Source organism: Heterocephalus glaber, unplaced genomic scaffold (assembly GCF_053883595.1).
Source record: "Heterocephalus glaber isolate CG9 unplaced genomic scaffold, H.glaber_assembly_v1.0 deba00001444, whole genome shotgun sequence".
NCBI classification, from domain to species: Eukaryota; Metazoa; Chordata; class Mammalia; order Rodentia; family Bathyergidae; genus Heterocephalus; species Heterocephalus glaber.
The window spans coordinates 3,727,496-3,749,786 of NW_028258297.1; the positions used below are offsets into that span (position 1 = coordinate 3,727,496).

Below are 22,291 nucleotides of genomic sequence, written 5' to 3' on the forward strand. Positions count from 1 at the left end.
CTGTTTTTAGGGTCATGAGTAGGACATTTGGAAAGGAGTTTATTTTGGCTTTGGGTCTTTCTCTTGCCTTTGCTTTTAACAGATTCCCACCGGCTTGAACCAACAGCAGCACATGCTGGCCTATCAGGTGGCTTGGACCCCTGCTTGTAAAAACACATCTAATCACTTTTACCTGTCTGTTTACTTATAAAACTAATAAAAAGTCTATAAGTAGAATGAATCTACTTAGTTGCTTACATTGATTACTGCCCAAATATAAATATTAATACTATTCATACCAATTAAAAATTATTACAACAATCAACAAATTTATTTCATTAAATTAAAAGAAATGTATTTATATTTATGAATTTTTTTTTTTGAGACAGGGTCTCGCTATATAGTTCACACTGGCCTTGAACTTACTATGTAGCCCAGGCTGTCCTTGAACTCATGGTGATCCTCCTGCCTCAGGTTCCTGAGTTCTGGGATTACAGGTGTGTGCCATATATTTGTGAATTTAAAAAAAAATTTTATACATAAAGGTAGCTGATTTATGCAGAGAGCACAAAACATAATACTGCGCTTGGCTTTTTTTGTAGGCACAGTGCTGCCCAGTTTTTTCAGACAGTCACACATATACCACCAGTGGTTCAAGTTGGTGGGATAATGGAATTCAAATCAGAGCCATCTGGCAGTGAGACACACGAATGTTGGTTGCATCATGCACATGTTAAGTCATGCCTCTGGGTGTCCAATGTGGCAGGTCTCATGGGTGGTAGGGATGCCTCAGCCATTTCTTGGTGTGTGAAGGAGGAAGGGAGAGAAGCATGGAAGAGAGAGCTCTGAATGCCAGGGGTGTGATACCCGGGCTCTGTGGCCCTGTCTCCAGAGACCCAGCCTCTGAGGCCAGGACTGGCAGGTGCAGAGACCCCACGCTCTGAGAATGTAGATGAAGTAAGGCGTTTCTAAAAGTCAGTGAACACTCCAGCATGCTCAGTGAAGGGGACCTCTGATCAGAATGGGCTCCCATGCTTGTGTGCATGAAGTGACAAACCTAAGGGTCACGTTACCTAGGAGAACTGTAGGGGGTGGCAGAATGGGGTCCTCCTGGAAGGGCCATGGATCCAGGCAGCCACTGGATCACCAGGCCTCTATCACATCCTCCTGACCCTGCTTGTCCCTGTCCAGGGCCTGGCTGAGCAATAGGGCTTGGATGCACAAGAGGATCCAGGTGGCTGTGGGAGGGGCTGTGGTGTACAGTAAGGGATGGCTGGAGGTCAAGGGCAGCGGTTAGAGCGTGGACCGGGCACTGTGTGACCCTAAGCAAAATGCTGATGTCTCTGATCACCAGCCCCTCCCTGGCACAGGGAATAACTGCTCTGCCCAGAGCCAGTGACCACTCAGAGGGACAAGGGTCAGAGCTCTCTATCTTGTATTGAAACAAAGGTGCCGCTCTTACCACCGCTGCTTTGCTTTAGGGCACTGCTCAGCTATTTACAAAGCACAGAGTACAATCTCTCTGGCTCCTCAAGAGAGTCAGCATGACCCCGGGTCAGTGCTCACTCATGCCTTTATGCAGTCAGAACCCAAGGTGCAGACCCCGACACCCTCTGCCAGGGCCCCGTACCTTGCAGCCTTCACACGCGTGGACCCCATAATGGTATCCCGAGGCCTTGTCCCCACAGATCCTGCACTCGATGTTCAGGGTGCCACCCGAAGGCTCCTCTGCACTGCCAGGGACTGTGGGGTAACTGACAGAACAGGGACTCGAGGCTGGTGACAGGGTGTCTGTGGGAAAGAGAGGACATCTCCATGGAGATCCAGGCTGTGACTAATCAGGTCTCTGAGGACAGAGTCAGCACAGGTGGTGTTCAGATGTGGTATAGGCCAGGGGACAGGTGCCTGTCCTGAGTCAGCTGGTGTCCCCATGCTGGGCCATGGCCTCCTGTGCCCCAGGACCATAATATGGTGCTGGGCCCCTCAAAGCGCATGTGCTCTCCTTCCTGCCTCCTGAGCCACACCCATTTCAGCACAGTGGCGTCTCATGGGATCCTACCTGGTCCTCGAGCCCCACGCTCAGCTCTACACGCCCCACATGCAACACACTAGTTTGTCTCCTCCCTCCCTCCCTTCTTTCTTTCCAGATCTGTAGCTGCTAACCCAGTGAACGGTACCAAAACACAGTGAGAAATCCACACAGGCAGCACCTGAAGCATCATCTCTCCCCCCACCTCAGGGGGCAGATCAGTTGGAATTTATGAGTTATTAACTTCTGTTAAGCAAATGAAAAGACAAACCACAGACTGGGAGAAAATATTTTGCAAAACCCATTCAATAAGACTTGTATCCAACATATACAAAGAAGCCTTAAAACAGGAAACAAACAGCTCAATTAAAAATGGGCAAAAGATCTGAACAGGCCTTTTCCTGAAGAAGAAAGACTGCTGGCAATGAGTGTGTGGAATGATGCTTGATGTCACATCTCAGGGACTTGTGAATTCAAACAACAATGATGTACTACTACACACCTATTAGACTCATTTTCTAAAAAAAATCTGACAGTAGCAAATGCTAGCAAGGACACAGAGCTAGAGGATTCTCGCCCACTATCAGGACATGGGCCAGGAGAGGCACTCAGGGAACAGCTTGGCAGTTTCTTACAAAGTGAAATAGCCTCATGGGTGTGAGAGGCACTGGACTTCTGGGTATAAACCCAACTGATCTGGAAACTGATGTCCATACAAAACCCCACAAATGAATATGTGGCAGTTTTATTCTTAATTGGACAACAAACTGTGGTATAGCCATTTAATGGAACATCATTCAGTGTAAAAAGCAAAGAGGCAGCAAGCGTTGGAAAGATACAGATTCATCTTAAGTACATACTGTCATGTGCAAGAAGCCAGACCGAAAGGCCTCACACCTTGTGAACGGTGCCTCAGTCCCATTCCCATTGCTGGACACAACACCCAACACCCGAAACTTAAAGGAGCAGAGGTTACTTTCTGTTCATGCTTCAGTCCATGATCGGTGGGCTCCCAGGTGAAATGCATAGTGGAAGGGCCTGGTGGAGGAAACCACACTCAACCTATGGCAGCCAGGAAGCAGCGAGCAAAGAGAGGAGCCAGGGAGGGGACACACCCTTCCAGGCCATGTCCCAGTGACCTGCCTGTCCTGGCCACGCCCTGACTCCCAGCAGCACGGTTAGACATGACACCATCAGCAGCAGATTAACCCACTAGTGAGTACAGTGCCCCCATGCTCCGGTCACCTTCCAAGGGACCCTTTCGATCTAACCCATAACATGTGGCCTTCTGGATGAGGCAACCCTAGAGCAATGGCACGAAGACTAGGGAGTGATGGCAGGAAGGTGGGTTGCTGGCATAGGGCTGGGGATGGGGCATTGCACTGAGAAGCTACTCTTCTGAGCTGCTCTTCATGTGAATGTAACTGTGGACTTGTGGCACCATGCATATCAAACCCTATGGAATGTGACAGCTCAGAGTGATCTTCGACTGGGGATCGAACTCAGGACCTTCCCCTTTTGAGGCAGGTGCAGTACCACTGAGCTAAATCCCCCAGAGTGATCTTGGATGAATGCAAATAAAACAGATATAGAGAGGCTGGAGGACCCCAGGATGGAAGGTAGAAGGTAACAAAACCACCTAACCGTGGTGGATAAAACTCCACCTGCGTCCCAATGAGTAACTGATGCTGCTATGTAGGATTCGCACCAAGAGCAAGTAGGTGACTGGGGGAGGGGGAGGCTCTTCACTGCTGGAGCCAGGGTTACAGACAGGATGAGGAGGGGTGGGAGGGTCAACGCTGTTGGCGTGAACTCGTGTTTAGCTTAACACAGAGCAGATGGCTGCACGTGGACAGATCCACAGATGTGGGTGCACACACTTGTGCGTGTTAGCACACATGCATGGGTGCCTTTGCCTTGCCAGCTGAGAGCCGAGAGGACACCATGCTCCATGGCAACCAGAAAGAACAACATCCGGCACTCATGGGGTTCTGTGCCACCTCCTCCAGGAGACACGCAGAACCTGCGGGGGCATCAGGCCCAGCGCTCAGCAGCAGGCAAAATTACCACAGAAACAAAGCCTGCTTTGGGCCCACTAATAGAGTTTAAAAATGAGGCCCGAGAGGATCAAACATTTCCTAAGGAACTGAACTGCACCCCAGAACAAAGCTCAGGGATGTTTACAGGGACCCAGAACTATCCAGCACCCTACAAACTTCACAGTCTGTGGCGGCCAATAAAAAAATTATAAGACATCCAAAGAGAAAGAAAAATATGACCTGTGATGAGAAAAAGAATCAATGAACTGAAAGGGACCCAGAAATGACAGAGATGACAGAATTGGCGACAAGGCAGTAAAAGGAGTTACTCTGATCATGTTCCAAATGTTCAAATGCTCCAGGAAAGACTGGACATGTTAGGCAGAGATGAAGGTAAACAAAGAACTGAGTCACGATTCTACTCATGGAAAATACAGTACCAGATATGGAAAACGCACTAGGTGGATCAGACACTGCAGAAGGAAAGATCAATACACTTGAAGAACTAGCAATATAAACTCTCTGACATGAAGACGGAGAGAAATGGGATGGAGGACGAGGAGGAGAAGGAGGAAGAGGAGGAGAAAGAGGAGAAGAAAGAGAAGGAGTAGAAGGAAGAAGGGGAGGAGGAGGAGGAAGAGGAAAAGGAGATGAGGAAGTTAACACTGGTGGAATGTGGAAGGGCCGCCAGAGGCCTGATGTGAAACCCCCGTGCACTAGAAACTGGAACGCATGTGAAGAGGAAAGGAGACAACCCAGCTAAATGGAGAAGAAGCTGTGTTCATGGATCAGGAGGCAATACTGGGAAGACGTCACTTCTCACACTGGCTGTAGATGGAACGCAGCCCCAGTCCTAGTCTCAGCAGGCTTCGTCGGCAGAGCTTGACAAAGTGATTTTAAAATATGTACAGAAATGAAAGGACCCAGGCTAGCCTCGAGACCCCAGGGAATGAAGAGTAAAGCAGGAGAACTTATCTCAGGTGACCTCGGGCTTTTTACCTAGCTGTGGTGATCAGGATGTGGGAGCACTGATGTTCAAAGAAACAAAGAGCTCAACGGGGTAGAATGAGAAGCCCGCTGTAATACGTGCAGCTGGCGCTCGACAAAGATACAGAGACACTTTAGTGGAAACAGCTGTCTATTTTTTAAACAAACTGTACCAGAATAATTGCAAATGAAAAAAGAAATTTTGATTTATATACAAAAATCAAATCAATGGGTCTCAGACTTAAATATAAAACCTACAATTTATAGAAGATGTGATCTGGGGTTAGGCAAAGATTTCTTTCTTCCTCCCTCCCTTCCTTTCACCTCTCTCTGTGGCACTGGAGATTGAGCCCAGGACCTTTGCACTGAGCTACATCTCCAGCTTTTTGAAACAAGGTCTCACTAAGGTGCCAAGGCTGGACCTGAACTTGGGGATCCTGCCTCAGCCTCCCAGAGTATTGGGATTACAAGGCAAAGGTTTCTTAGACATGCCACAAAACATAGGACCCACAAAATAAAATACACTGATAAACTGAACTTCACCAAAATTAAGAATTTTTTTTGAGACAAGTTCTAACTATGTAACTGAGTCTGGTTTTGAACTTGCAACCCTTCTGCTTCAGTCCCTCAGTGCTGGGATTACAGGCATGTACCACCATGCCTGGTTAAAGAACAGCTTTCTGAAAGACACAGTTAATAGAAAAGACAAACCACAGACTGGGAGAGAGTATTTATAAAACATCTGATTAAAGCACTTGTATGCAGAATACATAAATAATTCTTAATCCTTTCCAAAGTGCTGTACCAGGGCTGCCATTCCCAACAGCAGTGTGCATGGTTCATCCACACCTGCAGGAGCAGGAGCTGAAATCAGCCTTTGGCACCTGAGCCATTCTAGCAGGTGTGCAGTGGCGTCCCATTGGGGGAGTTTTAGCTTGCATTTCTCTGCCGACTAGTGATATTGGGCTTCTTGCTGTGTCATTATTTGCTCTGTATTTTCTTTGGTGAAGTTTCTGTTCAAATGTTTTGTCCACTTTTGTTTTGTTTTGTTTGAGACAGGGTCTCACTATGTAGTTCAGACTGGCCTTGAACTCACTGTGTAGCCCAGGCTGACCTCATCTCAAGGTGATCCTCCTGCCTCAGCTTCCCAAGGGCTGGGATTATAGGCCTGCACCACCAAGCCCAGCTTGTCCACTTTTTCACTGAGCTGTTTCCTTATTATTGACACCTGGCTTCATGTTGTGGTTCTTAATGTGATGTAGAAAGCAAGGAGATGGTTAATATGAATTTCCAGATCAAAAAAGGAATCATTCTGTGACACTGGGAGTCTCTGTATTGAAGAAATACACATTTGAAGTATTTAAAAATCACGGCTGCCAGCCAGGCGTGGTGGCATATGCCTATAATCCCAGCACTCAGGAGGCTGAGGCAGGAGGATCACTACGAGTTCAAGGCCAGCCTGAACTGCATAGCGAGATCCTGTCTCAAAAACAAAAACAAAACCCAGCTGCCTGCCTCCACTGAGCTTTAGGCATCATCTGTCCTGCACATGACATTTAGGGGAAGGAACCCCACAAGACACGAGACTGGGTCCTACAGCACCGGCCACGATGCTTTCATGTCAAGATTCCTTTGCAAAAATGTGTGGCTTCATAGTTCCCCCGAGGAAAACGCTTCCAGAGGACCTTTCCGGGAAGCGGCACACTCACCCGTGATGACAGATCCCTCTGAGCCAGGGCCGCTCCCTAAATACTGGTATTCTGTGAAACCAAAGCTCCCGGAGCTGTCCTCGCCGAGGGACTGGGAGATGTCCTGGATAGTTCCCATTTCTTGTAGGAAGTCCTTGGACAGTGGGCTCTCCAGGTCCTCGGCCTCCAAGGGGGACAGGGGATACCTGGGGCTTTCCATGTCCACCATGTTGGGTGGGGTGGAGCCAGTCTCGCCACTGAGCTCCAACCTGCGGGAGAAAGGAAGTCGGGTGAAGCTGACAGGTAAGGGCGTGTGTTTTTGTTCTTCAATGGAAACATCATTTATTGTGGAAGATACGCCTGAATTCAGAGTCTAAAGGGTAATATTGTTGACCATCTTTTCTACACACAACTCTTGGGAAATGCACTAGAAAAATGAAGTGTTTTTCTTTCTTTCTTTTTTTTTTTTTTTTCAGTACTAGGGATTGAACCCAGGTCCTTTGCAAGGAGCTACATCCCTGGACCTTTTAAAATTTTTTTACTTTGAGACAGGGTCTCACTGAGTTTCCCAGGCTGGGTTCAAGCTTGGAAGCCTCCTGCTTCAGCCTCCCAGAGTGCTGTGATTACAAGTGTGCACCATCATGCCTGGCAGAAAATGAAAAATCTTTAAGCCACAAAATATATAAGGGGCCAATGCACCCAGAAACCACTCGTTTCCCTGACTGTGAGCTCAACCCACAGTATTTGAGGTGCTGAGCTACAGTCATGCACAAAAACAGAGTCCCTGAGATCATGGTGTGTCAATTCTAGTTGGGGGCACAAATGGGGAACAAAGGAGTCAATATAAGATGGCGTCTCTGGTGGTGATGACACGATGCAGGCAGGAATGATGAGTAATTTTTTATGGGAGGCCCTGCTGACTGGGGGTTAGAAGAGACTCAGGGAATGAGGGCCTCAGGGAGCCGTGTAGGAGTTCTGTGGCAGAATGTTCCAGAGAAACGAAAACAAAAGGCACTAGGGATGCTGGAACATCCCAGAGATGACGGGCAGGCTGATGGGGTCAGGCTGAGAGGCCCAGAGAGGGGAGACCCAAGCAGTCGGCCAGCATGTTGCGTATCACCTTCACCTTGAAGGCCCACTTGCGCCCATGAGAGAACATGTGCCATATGAGTACAAGGACGAAATGGTGGACCTTCCTGGGTTGGCCTGCACCATTCTCCTGCCCCACCACCTCAAACCACTGCCTGTGAAGCCCAGACAAGACTGTCTCCTCAGAGCAGTGTTCCAGCCCTTCAGAACTCATCCACATTTGATTGTGGCTGGTCACCAGGCCTCCACCCTGTGGGGATCCAGTGGCACTGAGTACCACCATGTCAGTTTCCCCTCGGCCCTCTGCCTAGGCCCACCTTCAGGGACTGCCCTTTCCATTGCTGCCTTCCTACAGCCCTGCTTCCTGTCACCTCCTGAGCTCACTGGCTCACCAGTCCTCCAGGGAGGCTGACCAAGTGACACTGAGCTTCTGGACTGTTTTCCCATCTAGCCCTGGGGAAAGCTGCCACTCTCCTCACAGAGAGGATCAGAGAAGGCCCATGTGGCCCTGGGTTCGGGCTTAACGGGAGGCAGCTCTGGGCCTGTCATGACCACAGTGTGCCAGTGACTCTGGTGGAGTGAAGCACGCTTTCCACAGCAAATGTTCACCTCCTGAACACATCTGTGTGAGGACAGTTACAGCTCAGGTTTGCTTAATGTAAACCCCAGCTTCGAGTGCAAATATGAAGGGGCATGCGGCTTCCCCAAGAAATGGAAAATGGGATGAATTCATACATTTCTGTGAAACTCACATCACCTGTTTGGAATTCTGGCAAATTATCATAGGCACCAACAACACACGGGCAAAAATAATGGAGAATCATTAACCTTCTATAGGCTCCAGAAGACTTTCTCTATCATCTATTAGCAAAATCAAGCTGAGAATCCATGTATTCCTGTCTCCCTTGGGTGCAGGGAGTTGCTGGGGCTTGAACACAGGGCCAGGCACAAGCTAAGCACACATCTATCACTGAGCTACACTCCAGGCCTTCTGCCCTGTTATTCTGCATTATATCTGAAGGAAGACTGCGAAGAGTAAACACAATCATGGGGTAATAAACATGACTTGAATTAGTTAAGTACAGAAAGTTCAAAGCCACAGTTATTAACTCACGATACTGGCCATAAAGTTCGCCCCTGAACAGCCAGCGTCGTGGCCACCTCCTTTCTTTTGTTTTGTTTTGCTTTCTGGGTTTTTTTTAGCACTGGGGATGGAACTCAGGACCTTGCGCCTTCGAGGCAGCCGAGGCACCACTGAGCTAAATCCCCCACCCTAGGCCACCTCCTTTCTTATCACTTCTGTGTCCTCAGCATCATAGTGGCCTCCAACACCCACAAATGTTCTTTCCCCCAGCCGGAGCATCTAATGCAACAATGCCAGTCTCCTTGTTGTTACCTTTGGGAGATGGAGACTTCTGAAATCTTACCACTGGACTTTTCAGCTTTCTTTCTCCTTTTAAAGAATAACTGAGATTTATTTGGAGAAATAAATGATCTAGCCATCGAGCCAAACAAGATAAGATCCATATGCAGAGTGAAGCAATCAGGCTTGAACTCTGGCCTGTTCTCACAGATTGCTGAACACATGGGCCCTTCTGCTTCCAACCACAGCAGATAAACGCCTTTCCCCTTTGAACCAGTTCCCCCAGATAGACAGTGGGGTCACGGGGCCCAGTCTCAACAGCACGCCCCAAGGCATCGGGCTCCCCCACCTCTGCAGCTTTCAGTCACGAAATGTCACACATGGTCCCCACCACCTCTGCTGGTGCCGCAGGACTGCCACTGCCTGCTTCCTGGAGGAGAACAACCAGTTCTGGTGCCCTCTGCCTCACATGACTGGAGGCACGAAGAGGAAAATGCAGGCTCCCCTTTGTCTGCAGCCGCCATCTGGGTCTGGAATTAGGTCTTCAGGTCTTAGTAACTAAACATTTATCAATGAAAATATCCCTTTGGGAAGCAGGAAGCAGGGTAGTTGAAAAGCTGTGAACATTAAATAAAAAAGAAACACACACACTCAAGAAACAGTCTGACTCCTGTTTCATGAAACCTGAACAGGGCAGGTGGGAACCTAGAGGAACTCGCACCTGTGGGGAACCCGAAACACACAGCTCTTGGATGTGAGACTGGTTGAAAGATGGGGTGGAAATAAGGTAAGGGGCTAATGGCGAAATGAACGCTAGTCTCCCCTGAGGGCCCGGAGCTTCTGTCTGTGTCGCCTCAGACTGCAGGCTGCGAGCTCAGGGAGGCTGTGTCCGCCTGATCCCCGCACACACATCCAGGACAACCCCTGCCGTGGCTCAGCACGGAACAGGCACCAGAGAGTCACCTGTGCCCTGCGTAACCAGGCGACCGTCTGTGAAAGCAGACGAGGCCCAGTGCCCGAATGGCAAAACAGCTGCGAAGTGTCCAGAGACATGGAATGCACATCTGGAACAGAAGTCAAAGGGATTCTGCGTGGGAAAAGTCATCAGAAGTTTGCAGAGAGAACTGAAATCACTGCAGGGACCAAAAAAGCATGAGAAAGGGAACAAAACTTGAAGCATCACACACACAAAAACTGAAGCATAATACAACAAACAGGTCCCAAGAGGGTAGAGAGTGATGTGTGCGGGGGGGGGGGCCCACTGTGTACCCCCAGCCTGGCCATGGCACCTGGCACGTAGTAGGTGCTCACTAAAGACAAAGATGAGTGGTAAAGAGCTCTGCGGATTGTCTGATTCTGCCTTGGAAGCAACAGAGGAGAATGTGAGACAGCTCGCTGAGGAGGTGCTGCGAAGAACCGAGACGTTTCCTCAGAGCCAGGTGCAACGGTGTGTAGTGTAGCCCCAGCCCCTCAAGGAGGCTGAGGCAGGAGGATCATGAGTGTGAAGCCAACCTGGACAGTTAGACCCCAGCTCAAAAAACATTTTTTTTCCCACTTGGATGGAGTAAGAGAAAGACCAAGGAGAGGGGAGGACACCTGCTGCATCTAACACATCTTCGCATCCCTGAATTACTGTCAAATTTCCTAGACCGACAAGGTCCTTGGGGAACATTCTCTGAAATTACATATAAAAATAGCAGAGCTGGATGTGGTGGCGCACACCTGCGAGCCCAGGACTTGGGAGGCTGAGGCAGGAGGATCTCAGTGAGTTCGAGGCCAGCCTGGGCTACTTAGCAAAACCTTGTCTCAACCCCCACCAACCCCAACACACACACACACACACACACACACACACACACACACACACACAGCAGGAAGCCTGACCCCCCTATCTCAGCTATGAAAACAGTTTTGTATGTTATGTGATCAGATGGAATTCAGCTTGCATTTTTACTCTCAGAACTTACACTTGTCATGAGCACATCCGGATGGATGGACACAAATGTCAGCCTCTGGCTTTTCTCTGCCTTCCTTCTGCAGAGGCCCCTCTGTGTTGGCACTGTAAGACCCCTCACTTAACAACACACCCCACTGAGCCCCTGCAGGGCTTCTTGCACAGTGACGTCTGAGAGACTTCAAGGAGAAGGTTTTTTTGTTTTGTTTTGTTTTTTGGTACCGGGGATCGAACTCAGCACCTCACGCTTGCGAGGGAGGAGGGAGGCGCTGGAACCACTGAGCTAAATCCCTGGCCCCTAAAATGTTTGTTTGTTTGGTATCAGGGATCGAACTCAGGTCCTTGCGTTTTTGAGGCAGGCAGCAGAACCGCTGAGCTAAATCGCTGGCCAGAGGAGAAATTTAAAGGTGAAAGATGGGCCTTCTCAAGGGGCCGCACTGACAGAACAGACAGACAGCTTCTGGGGTGGGTCTTTCTCTCTCTCACCAATTCTAATTCACTCCCTTGTCAGATTCTGTTGAGTTTTTTTTAAATACACTGGACCCTTGAGTTACTGCTGGCCTGACATTCGAACAACTCAGGTTACGAATGGAATTTTAGTTTTAGTTTATGACCAAAGTCTTGAGTTACAACCCGAATGCCGGCCACTTGTCCTTCCAGATGGTCTCAGATACAGATTTAACCCTTAAAGAGTTCTGGAAGGAACATGACAGCATCCTTTCCTGTGGGGGGTTCATTGAGAAATCCTGGGCCAGTGTTTCTCTGAGACACTGAGATCCACCTGGAAGAAAGTGGCCTAAAATTATATAGGAGAGACACTTTGAAGCCTGTGTCGAGGAGTCTGAGCCTCTTGAGTTACAACCAGCCCTGGGAAACGAACTGTGTGTGTAAGTCAAGCATCCACTGTATTACATTTAATACTTAGAAGCCTTTGGTTCAGTTTTTTGGGCTGGGATCTAACAACATTTCAGAATAAACAAACAAACAAAAAAAGCTACAACACTCTTTGTACCTTCACCGAGTACCAAGGGTTCTCAGAAACAGATTAATCATTACCTCCTGTAAATGATCAGCACACCACAGGCCATGCCCACATGTTCAAAATAGGGCAGACAGGAGACCAGCGGGAGGGGGAGGAAGCCAGGACCAGGTGTGTAGCAAATCAAATCGAATTCGTTACGAATAGTTTGCACATCGCCGAAGTTTAGCTAGAGATGTCGAGATCCTTCCCAACAACGCTGTCAGCATTAAACTTGACATTTTGTCATCAAAAGCACTGGCCAGCCCAACGCAGTACAGGAGAGCAGGTTCAGGATTCCCAGCCTCTGGCTTCAAGGTGCAAGAGGAGTGTCCTGTCCCCACATTTCCCGGGACACTCCTTCTGGGCTTTGCCCCACGTCCCCACTATACAATGGGATTTATTTCTTCAATGTCAAACCCAATGCTTTAAAAACTTTTCTGAAAGTATTTAGTCAGTGTTTTTAAATATAATCTCTCCTTTGTGGATGGTGATGTCAAAATAACAAAAGAAAAGCTGCAAGTTCAGACACGTTTTGTTTCTGTTGTAATCAAGTTTGAGTAAGCAGAGAATCCTGTCATGAGAATCAAAAGTCAACCTGAAATGAAATCTGTGTTCGTGGCTCAGAGGCTTTAATCCTGTACAGACAGAAATGACCACAGTGTAGATAAGCATGAGGTGGCAGAGTGACAGACAGGGCTAGACGGCTGTGCCAGGGGTAAAACTCAATGTGCCACACAACTAGTGACATGCCAGGACCCAGAAGCCCAGTTGCTGTTCCCCAGAAAGATCTCAGAGACAGGATAAACTTTCCAAGACTAAACCAACCTATGTGTTCAGAGTTAAAATGACAGTGTCCCTGGGACACAAGGCTGTGTTTTATGGACTCCACAGAACACACACGAGGACCTGTTTGAGTCAATGGCCATACTCGACTCTAGAGCCCAAGCAGGCATCTCAGTCCTGAGGGCCAGGGCCTGGGGCAGGAGGGGTGGGGAGAAGGCAGGAACAGAGGACATGGAGGAGGTAATATTTCTTGGGCACATCACTGGATCAGGCCCTCAAGGAGAGTTCCAAGTGTTTTTCTTTAATTTTCCTAAAACCACCACAGGGTGGGTTCTATGAATGTCATTTGCAGAGGAGAAAAAGGCAGAGGTTTGGAGGGGAAAGTAACTCACCCAACTAGTAAGACACAAGCCAGCAAATGCATACAGGGTGACACTTGGGGAGTCCTGGAGGGAGGAAGTTCCCAAAGGAAGGGATACCCAAGACGAAGCCTTCAAGGCAATTAGAAGTTCAGCAGGAAAACTCAATGGGAATGAGGGTAAGGACATCTCACAAAGAGGGGACATAGCACCAATGCATGTACGGCCTTAGGCACCATCAGATAAAAGTATCTCAGAACGGCTGGACAGTTCACTCCCTCCGAGAGCCGAGAGCCGTATCAGTTGTATGTGACTGTATGACAAGTGATCCCAAGCTTAATGGGTTTAACCCACATCTGTTCTATTTGCTCCCAGTTCTGTGGGTCAGCAGTTGGGCTGGGTTCTGCAGGGTGGATCTTCTGCTTATGTGACGTGGCACAGCGTAGAGCTGTGGTCCTGTGGCAGCTCCCCTGGGGCTGGCTCGTCCTAGATGGCCATGGTCACATGCTCATGGCTGGTACTGGCTGAGCCTTTGCTGCCACATGTCCCCATCCTCACTGTGGGGACCCAGATTTGTTGGGATGGTGGCAGCATCCCAGGTGTGTGTGTGTGGAAAGCACAAGCCCTCTCAGGCTAGGCCCTGTCTGGGAATGAAGCAGGGCCAACACTGTGGCTGCAGCATGTGGCAAAGTAAGCCCAGATCCAAGCTTGGGGAACTAAACTCTCCCTGTGGACAGAAGTAGCCTCTCAGGGCCCATGACCATGGCTGGTCTAACACAAGAAGTGGGGAGAGGACCCTGTGGAGGAGGGGAGGAGGGTCAGGTGCCCTTCATGGAGCACCATGTCCAGAAGTCTAGGCTCTGTCCTCAAGGTGACAAGGAACTGAGAGGCTGGGAAGCAGAAGCCTGCCGCAGTGAGATCCACATCAGGACATCCTGGGGGTAGGGTGGGGTAGATTCACTGCTCAAGGAATCAAGACCAAACGAAGCCCAGCTCCTCATGGAGCCACTGTCACCATCCCTGCAATAGGCAGGGTGGCTTCTGGGGGCAGGGAGAAGGGCAGGAGACAGTGAGATGAAGAGCTGACATCACCAGGGACATGGGGCAGGGCCAGGACGGATGTGTGCTCTGGCTCAGGCAACTACGGTAGCAAGGGGTAATGTCTGTGACATCCGGAAGATGAAGAGAAGGGCAGCTTTTGGTATGGAGAGCATTGCAGAAGACAGGAGAAGATGGGTTCAGTGAAACCAGGATTTAAGGCACCTGAGGGAGGCACAGGCTCAGCTTTTCAGCTGGAAACGGAACTCAATGCCTCATGCTTGCTAAGCAAGTACACTGCCATGGAGCTACACCTTCAGCCCTTTTTTATTTTCATTCTGAGACAGAGTCTCATCAAGATGCCTAGATTGGATCCTCCTGTCTCAGACCCCCAAGAAGTCAGGATGACAGTTGTGGGCCACTGCACCCAGCTACTGGTACCCTCTTCTGAGAAGTATCTGCAGTGCTGAGGGTGCTCCCTCCGCGGTTCTCAGAGCAGTTGCAGCAGCCATGGAGGGTGCAGGATCTGGAGCTGGGACCTTGGAAACTCAGGACCCCATAACTGGACTCAGTGTCCGCGCTGTCAGCTGGACACATCACAGCTGCATGGCAAGGCTGTCCCGGATGCCCGTAGAGCGATGGCACAGGTGCCACCCTTGGCCTTCTGCTCTGGGATTCCAGCCCCTGTACCCCACATTACCTTCCTCAGATACAGTTCTTCTCCCTGCCTGGTCTGCAGGCTCTGGGCTGAGCTGGCTGGGCAGAGGGGAAGAGAATAAAAGCCATGCTACTTAGGCCCTGAGAAGACCAAGGTCAGGTCCAGGGCACGGGAGAGACTTCCTGTTAGGTAAAGTGATGTTGCAGCAGCAGCAAGCAGCTCCCTACACCTGGCTGACAGCATCAGCACCTGGCCACAAGCCCGACACCACACTGCCCAGCTCAAGGGCCGGGTGGGTGCACAACACAGGGCATGAGGGAAAGGAAAGTTCCTCTGCTGTGCCTTTATCTTCTGGGGAAGAACTTATTAGAGATCAAGCATAATCAACCACGTAGAAAGATAATCCCTTCTGGCACAGTCCACATTCTAAAGGTTAATTTTGGTTTTATGGTTTCTGGAAGTTGGCAAAGATATGGGTCCAGTTTTAGACCTTGCTCCCTGAATGTTCTCCTTCAGATTTCAGAGCAAGCCAATGATAGTGTATTTTGCCAGCAAAGATGAGCTCTGAACATATGGCACAGACCAAGGGGAACTACCAGTGAATCACAGGGGCCCCCTGGAACCCCATTTCCCACAGTGCAGGGAACCACACTCATGAAACAAGAGGAATGCGCTGTGACAAGGAACATTCTGAGAACTGAAATGTCTCCAACAATAAAAACGTGATCACAAACTTAATAGAAAGCTTGGAAGATAAAGGCTGTAAACTCACTGGATGTGGCGGTGCACAGTATAATCCCAGGCCCTCAGGAGGCTGAGGCGGGAGGGCTGCAACTTTGAGGCCAACCTGGGCAACCAAGCAAGATCTTGTCTCAAAAAATTAATAAACAAAAAGAGCTGGGGATGTAGCTCAGTGGTAACTCAGTGGTACATACTCTGGATTTGATCACCAGTACTGCTAAAATCCTCCCTGCCAAAATCTCATAAATTCACCGAAAACAGAGTGCAAAGACAGATGGAAAATGTGAGGTGAGGGAGAAGAAAGAAGACCAGTCTAGGGGCGGAAACTCATCTAAATAATAGGCATTCCTGAGAGGGGTGCTTCTCGGAACACGGGCGCGGCTCCCCGGTTCCAGTACCCAGCAGGCACACAGCAAGCTCAGAAAACTCTGGGGCCCAACAAGATCCTCCAAGCTCTCAGAGAGGGAAAGCAGGCTCCCGGCCCAGGGGAAAATCTCAGAATGCTTTTGGATTTCTCAACAGCAATACCAGAAGCAAAAAATACATCCATACCTTCAAAATGCTGATGGAAACGCCTTCCAGCAGTGCCCACAGGTCAGGGAACACAGGGGCAGGAGGAGGGGGCAGTATGCCCACTGAGCCCTTCTCTGCTCCCCCAGGAGCTGCCTCTTGTCAGGGTCATCAGCGAGTGGGTTTTTATAGGTAGACTTAACTCATGGTCCTTGTCTAGACGTGTAACCTACAGTGCACGGTTGAGTCCTTGTACCTCCTTTGCACTGAGAGTTTATAGTTTTATAGGCACAGCATCTGGACTGTGGAGCTTGTCAACACCAACACCATTCAGATGCAACGCTGCTATAAATCAGGGTGGGGATGGTGGTGGCAGTGGCTAGCGCTTCTCAATCTTAGCATCCACCGGGCACTGTTGTAAAGCATCTAACATATATTACTTCCTGCCATCCTTACCCAGTGCCACAAGGTAGGTACTGTTATTGTATTTGCTTTACAGATAAGGAAACTAAAGTACAGAGGGGTCACAATAACATGCCACGGTCATGGGACACTGGGGCAAGACTGAGCCCTGGCCACCAGCTTCTCAACTCTGCTCCTAGTCCACAGGATCATGCAGTCTCTCAGCGTTGATTCTCAGCTTTTATATCCAACTACCAATGGCTCAGAGATTGGATGATCTAGTTTCTGGATTACCTGAAGGTTGTTTTTCCAATCCTAGCACTCTGGGAGGCTGAGGCAGGAGGACTGCAAGTTTGACCCTAGCCTGGGGAGCTAACTGACTTAGTGAGACCTTGTTTCAAAGTAAAAAATAAAAATGAAAAGGACTGGGGATGTGGCTCAGTGCAAAGGCCCTGGGTTCAATCCTCAGATGTACATACAAACACACACACACACAGAAAAGAAAGAAAAAAGGGTAGAAGTTCCACTGAGAAAATACAATTCTTTGTTAGAGTTTCAGCAAAGTTTAAAGATGACAAGAAACCCCAATTTGTTTGTACAGCTAAGTGACAAAATGAAACATCACATGGTTAGTAGGAACTCATCTGTCTACTCATCTAGCAAATGGGGTCATTTCTTCCTATGGGTGTCATCGCAAGGACCCTCAGGAGAGACCCTTGCAGCCAAGGCCACAGTACCTATTAGAAGTCAATCTTTTTTTTTTTTTTTCATTTAAAAATAACAGCTTTGGGGGCCGGGGATTTAGCTCAGTGGTTCCACTGCCTGCCTTGCAAGCGCAAGGACCCGAGTTTGATTGCCAGTACCAAAAAAAAATAAAATAACAACTTTGGGCCAGGGATTTAGCTCAGTGGCAGCATGCCTGTCTCGCAAGCACAAGGTCCTGAGTTCAATCCCTGGTACAAAAAAAATTTTTTTAAATAAATACATAAAAATAACAGCTTAGCTGACATACAACTGGCACACAGTGAGTTGCACACACATAAAGTGTGCAGATGTGAGAAGTTTTGACACATGTATATATCCACACCACCACTGTCACAATCAAGACAGCAAACAACCTGTTACCCTAAAAGGGTCCCCTTGGCCTTTGGCCTCCAGGCTCCCATCCTCATGGCTACCTTCTCTCACTCAAGAGTAGTGTGCTTGTTTGGAGTTTTATATAAACAGAATCACATAATATGTGATTCTGGCTCCTTCCTTCCCTCCTTCCGTGTGTGTCTGTGTGTGTGTGTTTTACTGGGGACTGAACTCAGAGCCTCACACATGCTAGGCAAACATTCGACCACTGAACTACATTCTCAGCCCTTCTATAAATTAAAAAAATTTAAAAAAAAAATCTTGCTAAGTTGCTCAGCCTGGCCTTGAAAGTGTGATCCTTGTACCCCAGTCTCCCAAGCAGCTGGGGTTACAGATGTGCACCCATGGCAGGTCCTGGCTTCTAGCTATTTCAAGATTCATCTATGTTAGGAGGCATATTAATAGTTCATTTCTTTTTAACTTCAAAGTCATATTCCAGAGAATGAATATCCACAGTCTGACAATCTGTTGACGGCCTTCTGAGCTGCTCTCAAGTTTTGCTGCCACACAAAAGGCTGCCCTCAACGTCTGAGGGCCAGGCTCTGTATGGCCACACACCTTCCTCTCTCTCAGCTAAACACGGAAGAGTCAGTTACTGAAGCATGTGATTGGTGTCCATTCAACCAACTTGTTTTCCATTGCTGTGTCTTTCCCCCATGGTGTAGAAAAGTTCTGGTTCCTGTGCCTCAGGGCCACAGTTGGCATGGTCTCCCCAATTCTGGCCATGCCAATGTGTCTATGTGGTTTGGCATGGCCCCTGGGACAGCTATGGGCCACAAGTGGAGGATCTACGTGGCATCTGTGTTGCTCTGATTAAGAATGTTGAAATTTTTCATGTCCTTATTTGTTACCCGTGTATCTTCTTTGGTGATGTCTGTTCAAATCTTTTGTCCATTTTAAAAAGTGGGTGATTTTCTTCTAGGAGAGTTTTGAGATTCTTTCTGTACTCTAGATACAATTCTTTTATCGAGTTCTTGCTTTATGCAGATTTCCTTCCAGTCTGTAATCTGTGCTTTCATTCTAAAACTGTGTTTCGAAGAGCAAGTTTTAGTTTTGATGAAGTTCAATTTATCAGTTTTTTCTTTTATGGATGGTGCTATCAGTGTCATATCTATAGCAGCTTTGTCAACCCAGGATCACCCAGGTTTTCTCCTATGTTTTCTTCTACAAGTTCTATTGTTTTCAATTCTATATTCAAATCTATGATCTGTTTTAAATGAATTTTTGTTATCTGATGTGAGGTATGGATCAAAGTTAACTTGGGCCATATGGAAAACCAAGCACTCTGGCACCATTTATTGAAAAAACTATCCTTTCTCCCAAGTGAACTGCCCTTGGACTTTTCCCCCAAAATAGGTTTTTACATATTAGTAAAAAATGTAGGATTCATCCTGTTAATACAGTGAGTTACATTGAGAGAGAGAGAGAGAGAGAGAGAGAGAGAGAGAGAGAGAGAGAGAATGTGTGTGTGTGTTATAGGGGACTGAATCCAGGGCCTCTGTAGTAAGCTACATCCCTAGCTTTTTAAAGAAAATTATTTATTTATTTATTATTTATTCTTTTTAGATACAGTATCATTAAGTTGTCCAGGCTGGGCTCAAATTTGCAATCCTCCTACTCAGCCTCCCAGAATGCTGGGATTATAACACTACTGCACCTAGTGAGTTGCAATTTTTGACTATTACCCATTGTTGCATTTCTAGGATCATTCTCACAGATTATATTCTTTTTATAAGTTGTTGAATTCATGCCCTAAAACTTTGTTCAGAATTTTTGGATCTATGTGCACAGGGGATATTGGTCTTTCAGTTTTTTTGTATTGTACTGCCTTCATCTAATTTTACTGACAGATTAATGTTGGCTTCACAAAATGAATTGGGAAGCTTCCACCCTCTTGAACTTTTTGGAAGAATTTATGTAGAGCCACTACTATTTCTTCCTTAGGTATTTGGTAGAATATGAAGCCAACTGAGCCTAGGATTTCTTTGTGAGAAAGATTTTAATAAAACCTTTAATAGATTTAGGGCTAGTCAAGTGATCTATTCCTTCTTGAATTTAATTTTCAAGGTCTATATATTGCAAGTAAATCATCCTTTTCATCTGAGTTGTCCAATTTATAAGCATGAATGTGTCTGTAATAGTCCCTTACCAGCCTTTTACTATCTGTGTTATCTGCAGTGATGGTCACTTTTCTTGTGTCAGATGTTGGTGATATGTGTCTTTTTTTGGAGGGGTCTGGGTCAGCCAGGCAGGAGGTCTGTCGATTTTATTTATGTTTTCAAAGAACCAGCTTTATTCTCCACTGATTTCTCTCTACTGTTTTTCTGATATTCTTTAATCTTTTATTTCCACTCTGATCTTTATTTCCTTATTTACTGTTTATGCTAGGGCTGATTTGTTCATCTTTTTCTAGTTTCTTAAGGTCATTGGCTTGAGGGTTTTTTTTTCCTAACATAAGTGTTTAGTGCTATACAACTCCACCTAAGTACTGCTTTACCAGCCTCCCATAAGCTGACATGCCGTTTTTATTTTTATCTGGTTCAAAATATTTTCTAACTCCCTTTCTGATTTCTTTATTGACCCATGGTATTTTGAAGTGTGTCACTTAGTTTCCAAACATTTGATGATTTCTCAGGCATGCTTATGTTACTGACTTTAATTCCATCATAGTCAGAGAACCTATTTTATATGACTTGAATCTATTTAAATTTATTGAGATTTGTTTTATGACTCAGAACATTGTCTATACTGGGAAACTTCCTGTATGTACTTGAAAAAATAATCCAGTCGATGGATGGAATGTCCTACATGACATAAGTGTCAATCAGATCAGGCTGCTTGGTTCAAATGCTCCATGTCCTTGCTGATATTACCTGTATTTGTTCTATGAATCTGACTATAATGCTATATTTGCCCATTTTTCCTTGCAGTTCTATCATGTATTTTAAAGCTCTGTTACTAGATGCACAAATGTTTAGGGTTATTAAACCTTTCCAGCAAAAGGATCCTATTGTTTTTTCACCTTTTCTTCCCTGCCCATCTTCCTTTGTCACCAGGGTTTCTAATTACACAAACACTAGGCTGCTCAAAGTTACTTCACAGTTTACTGCTGCTACTTTCATTTTTTAAAAATTCTTCTTTTCTCTGTTTCATTTTAAATATGCTATACCACACAGTTACTGGTTTTTTTCTGCAGTGTCTAATCTGGCGTTAATCTTGTCCACTGTAGTTTTATTCTCAGATGTTGCAGTTTTCATACAGAAGTTAATTTGCACCTTTTGCTATCCAGTATCTTCCATGTCTCTGCTTGACTTACAGTCAAAACTATTGTAATGGGATTTTCTGCTAAACCCAGAATCTGTCAGTTCTGTGTTAGTCTCAACTTCTTGATTTCTCCCCTCATCCTGGGCCCTCTTTTCCTGCTGCTCTGCATCCCCAACAACCTTTGATGAGTTGCCAGAGACTGTGTTCAATGCTGGATAGTTTTGTATTTCTGTAAATATTCTTGAGCTTCATTCTGGGACACACTTAAATTACTTGGAAAAATACCAACGTTTTTGTATCTTGATTTTGAGAACAGGAAGGGTCCCCAGTAGTATGGAGTCTAGTGTGCTTCTTTCCCATGAGTGAGGCCAGATCTTCTTGGGGCCCCAATTCCCCCGGAAGTATGACTTTTCAGATTGGCAGGTGGACTCAGGCACTGTTTCCGGCCTTATGTGTGCTGGGCACTATTCCCAGCCCCATGTGAGTGCTGGGCACCGTTCCCTCCAGTCCTCTCAGATGGTTCTTTCCTTGGTCTCAAGTAGTTCTGTTCACATGCAGGCACCAAAGGTGCTTGGCTACTTCACAGTCCTCTCTGGATACTTCTCTTGTGCTTTGCCTGGGGAAATGCAAACCCTTCAGTCCCTCCAACCCCCAGTTCCTTCTCCTGGACTAAGGAAATCAGACAAGAATACCCTGAAATGGACCCCCACAAATGTTCCCAAGTGACTCTGGACAAAGTTGCAAAAGCAAGTCAGTATAAGGACAGCCTTTTTAACACATGGTGCTGAGCAATCAGCTGTTCATAGGCAAAATAAAGTCTCCAAATCTTATACAAGAATTAACTCAAAATGGATTACAGATTGAAATGTAAAACTGTAAGATTTTTAGGACAAAAATGAGAAAAATCTTTAAGACATAAGACTAAATAAAGAATTCTTGGGCTTGACACTAGGAGCATGATCCATACAAGGAAAATCGATAAATGGACCTCATCAAGATTAAAAATGCTCACTCTACAGCCGGTGATTTAGCTCAGTGGTGCCGCACCTGCCTTGCAAGTCCAAGGTCCTGAGTTAGATCCCCAGTACCAGGAAAAAAAAATGCTCACTCTATAAAAACTATGAAAGGATGAAAAGACAAGCTACAGTTTGGGTGAAAATATCTGCAAACTGCATATCTGAAAAAGGGACAAGTATCTCAGATACAGAATTTTAAAAACTGAACAATTACAAAACATCCAATCAGAAAAT

General features: G+C 47.0%; 1 protein-coding gene across 10 annotated transcripts in view; it reads right to left on the reverse strand.

Moving 5' to 3' along the window:
* Ppara (peroxisome proliferator activated receptor alpha) overlaps window positions 1-22,291 on the reverse strand; it is a 57,829-nt gene that overhangs the window by 18,366 nt on the left and 17,172 nt on the right. For 9 of the 10 annotated variants that reach the window (XR_015452211.1, XR_015452210.1, XR_002395211.2 and 6 more), the window contains 2 exons: window positions 6,744-6,991; window positions 1,610-1,770 (listed from right to left, as the gene is read on the reverse strand). Coding sequence is in view for 7 of the 10 variants with exons in the window: in XM_021258802.2 (XP_021114461.1) it covers window positions 1,610-1,770; window positions 6,744-6,951 (369 nt within the window). In the remaining 3 variants the exon portion in view is untranslated. Of the gene's footprint in view, window positions 1-1,609; window positions 1,771-6,743; window positions 6,992-16,280; window positions 16,940-22,291 lie in introns of those variants that run through there. The other variant, XM_087213693.1, reaches the window with a different exon arrangement.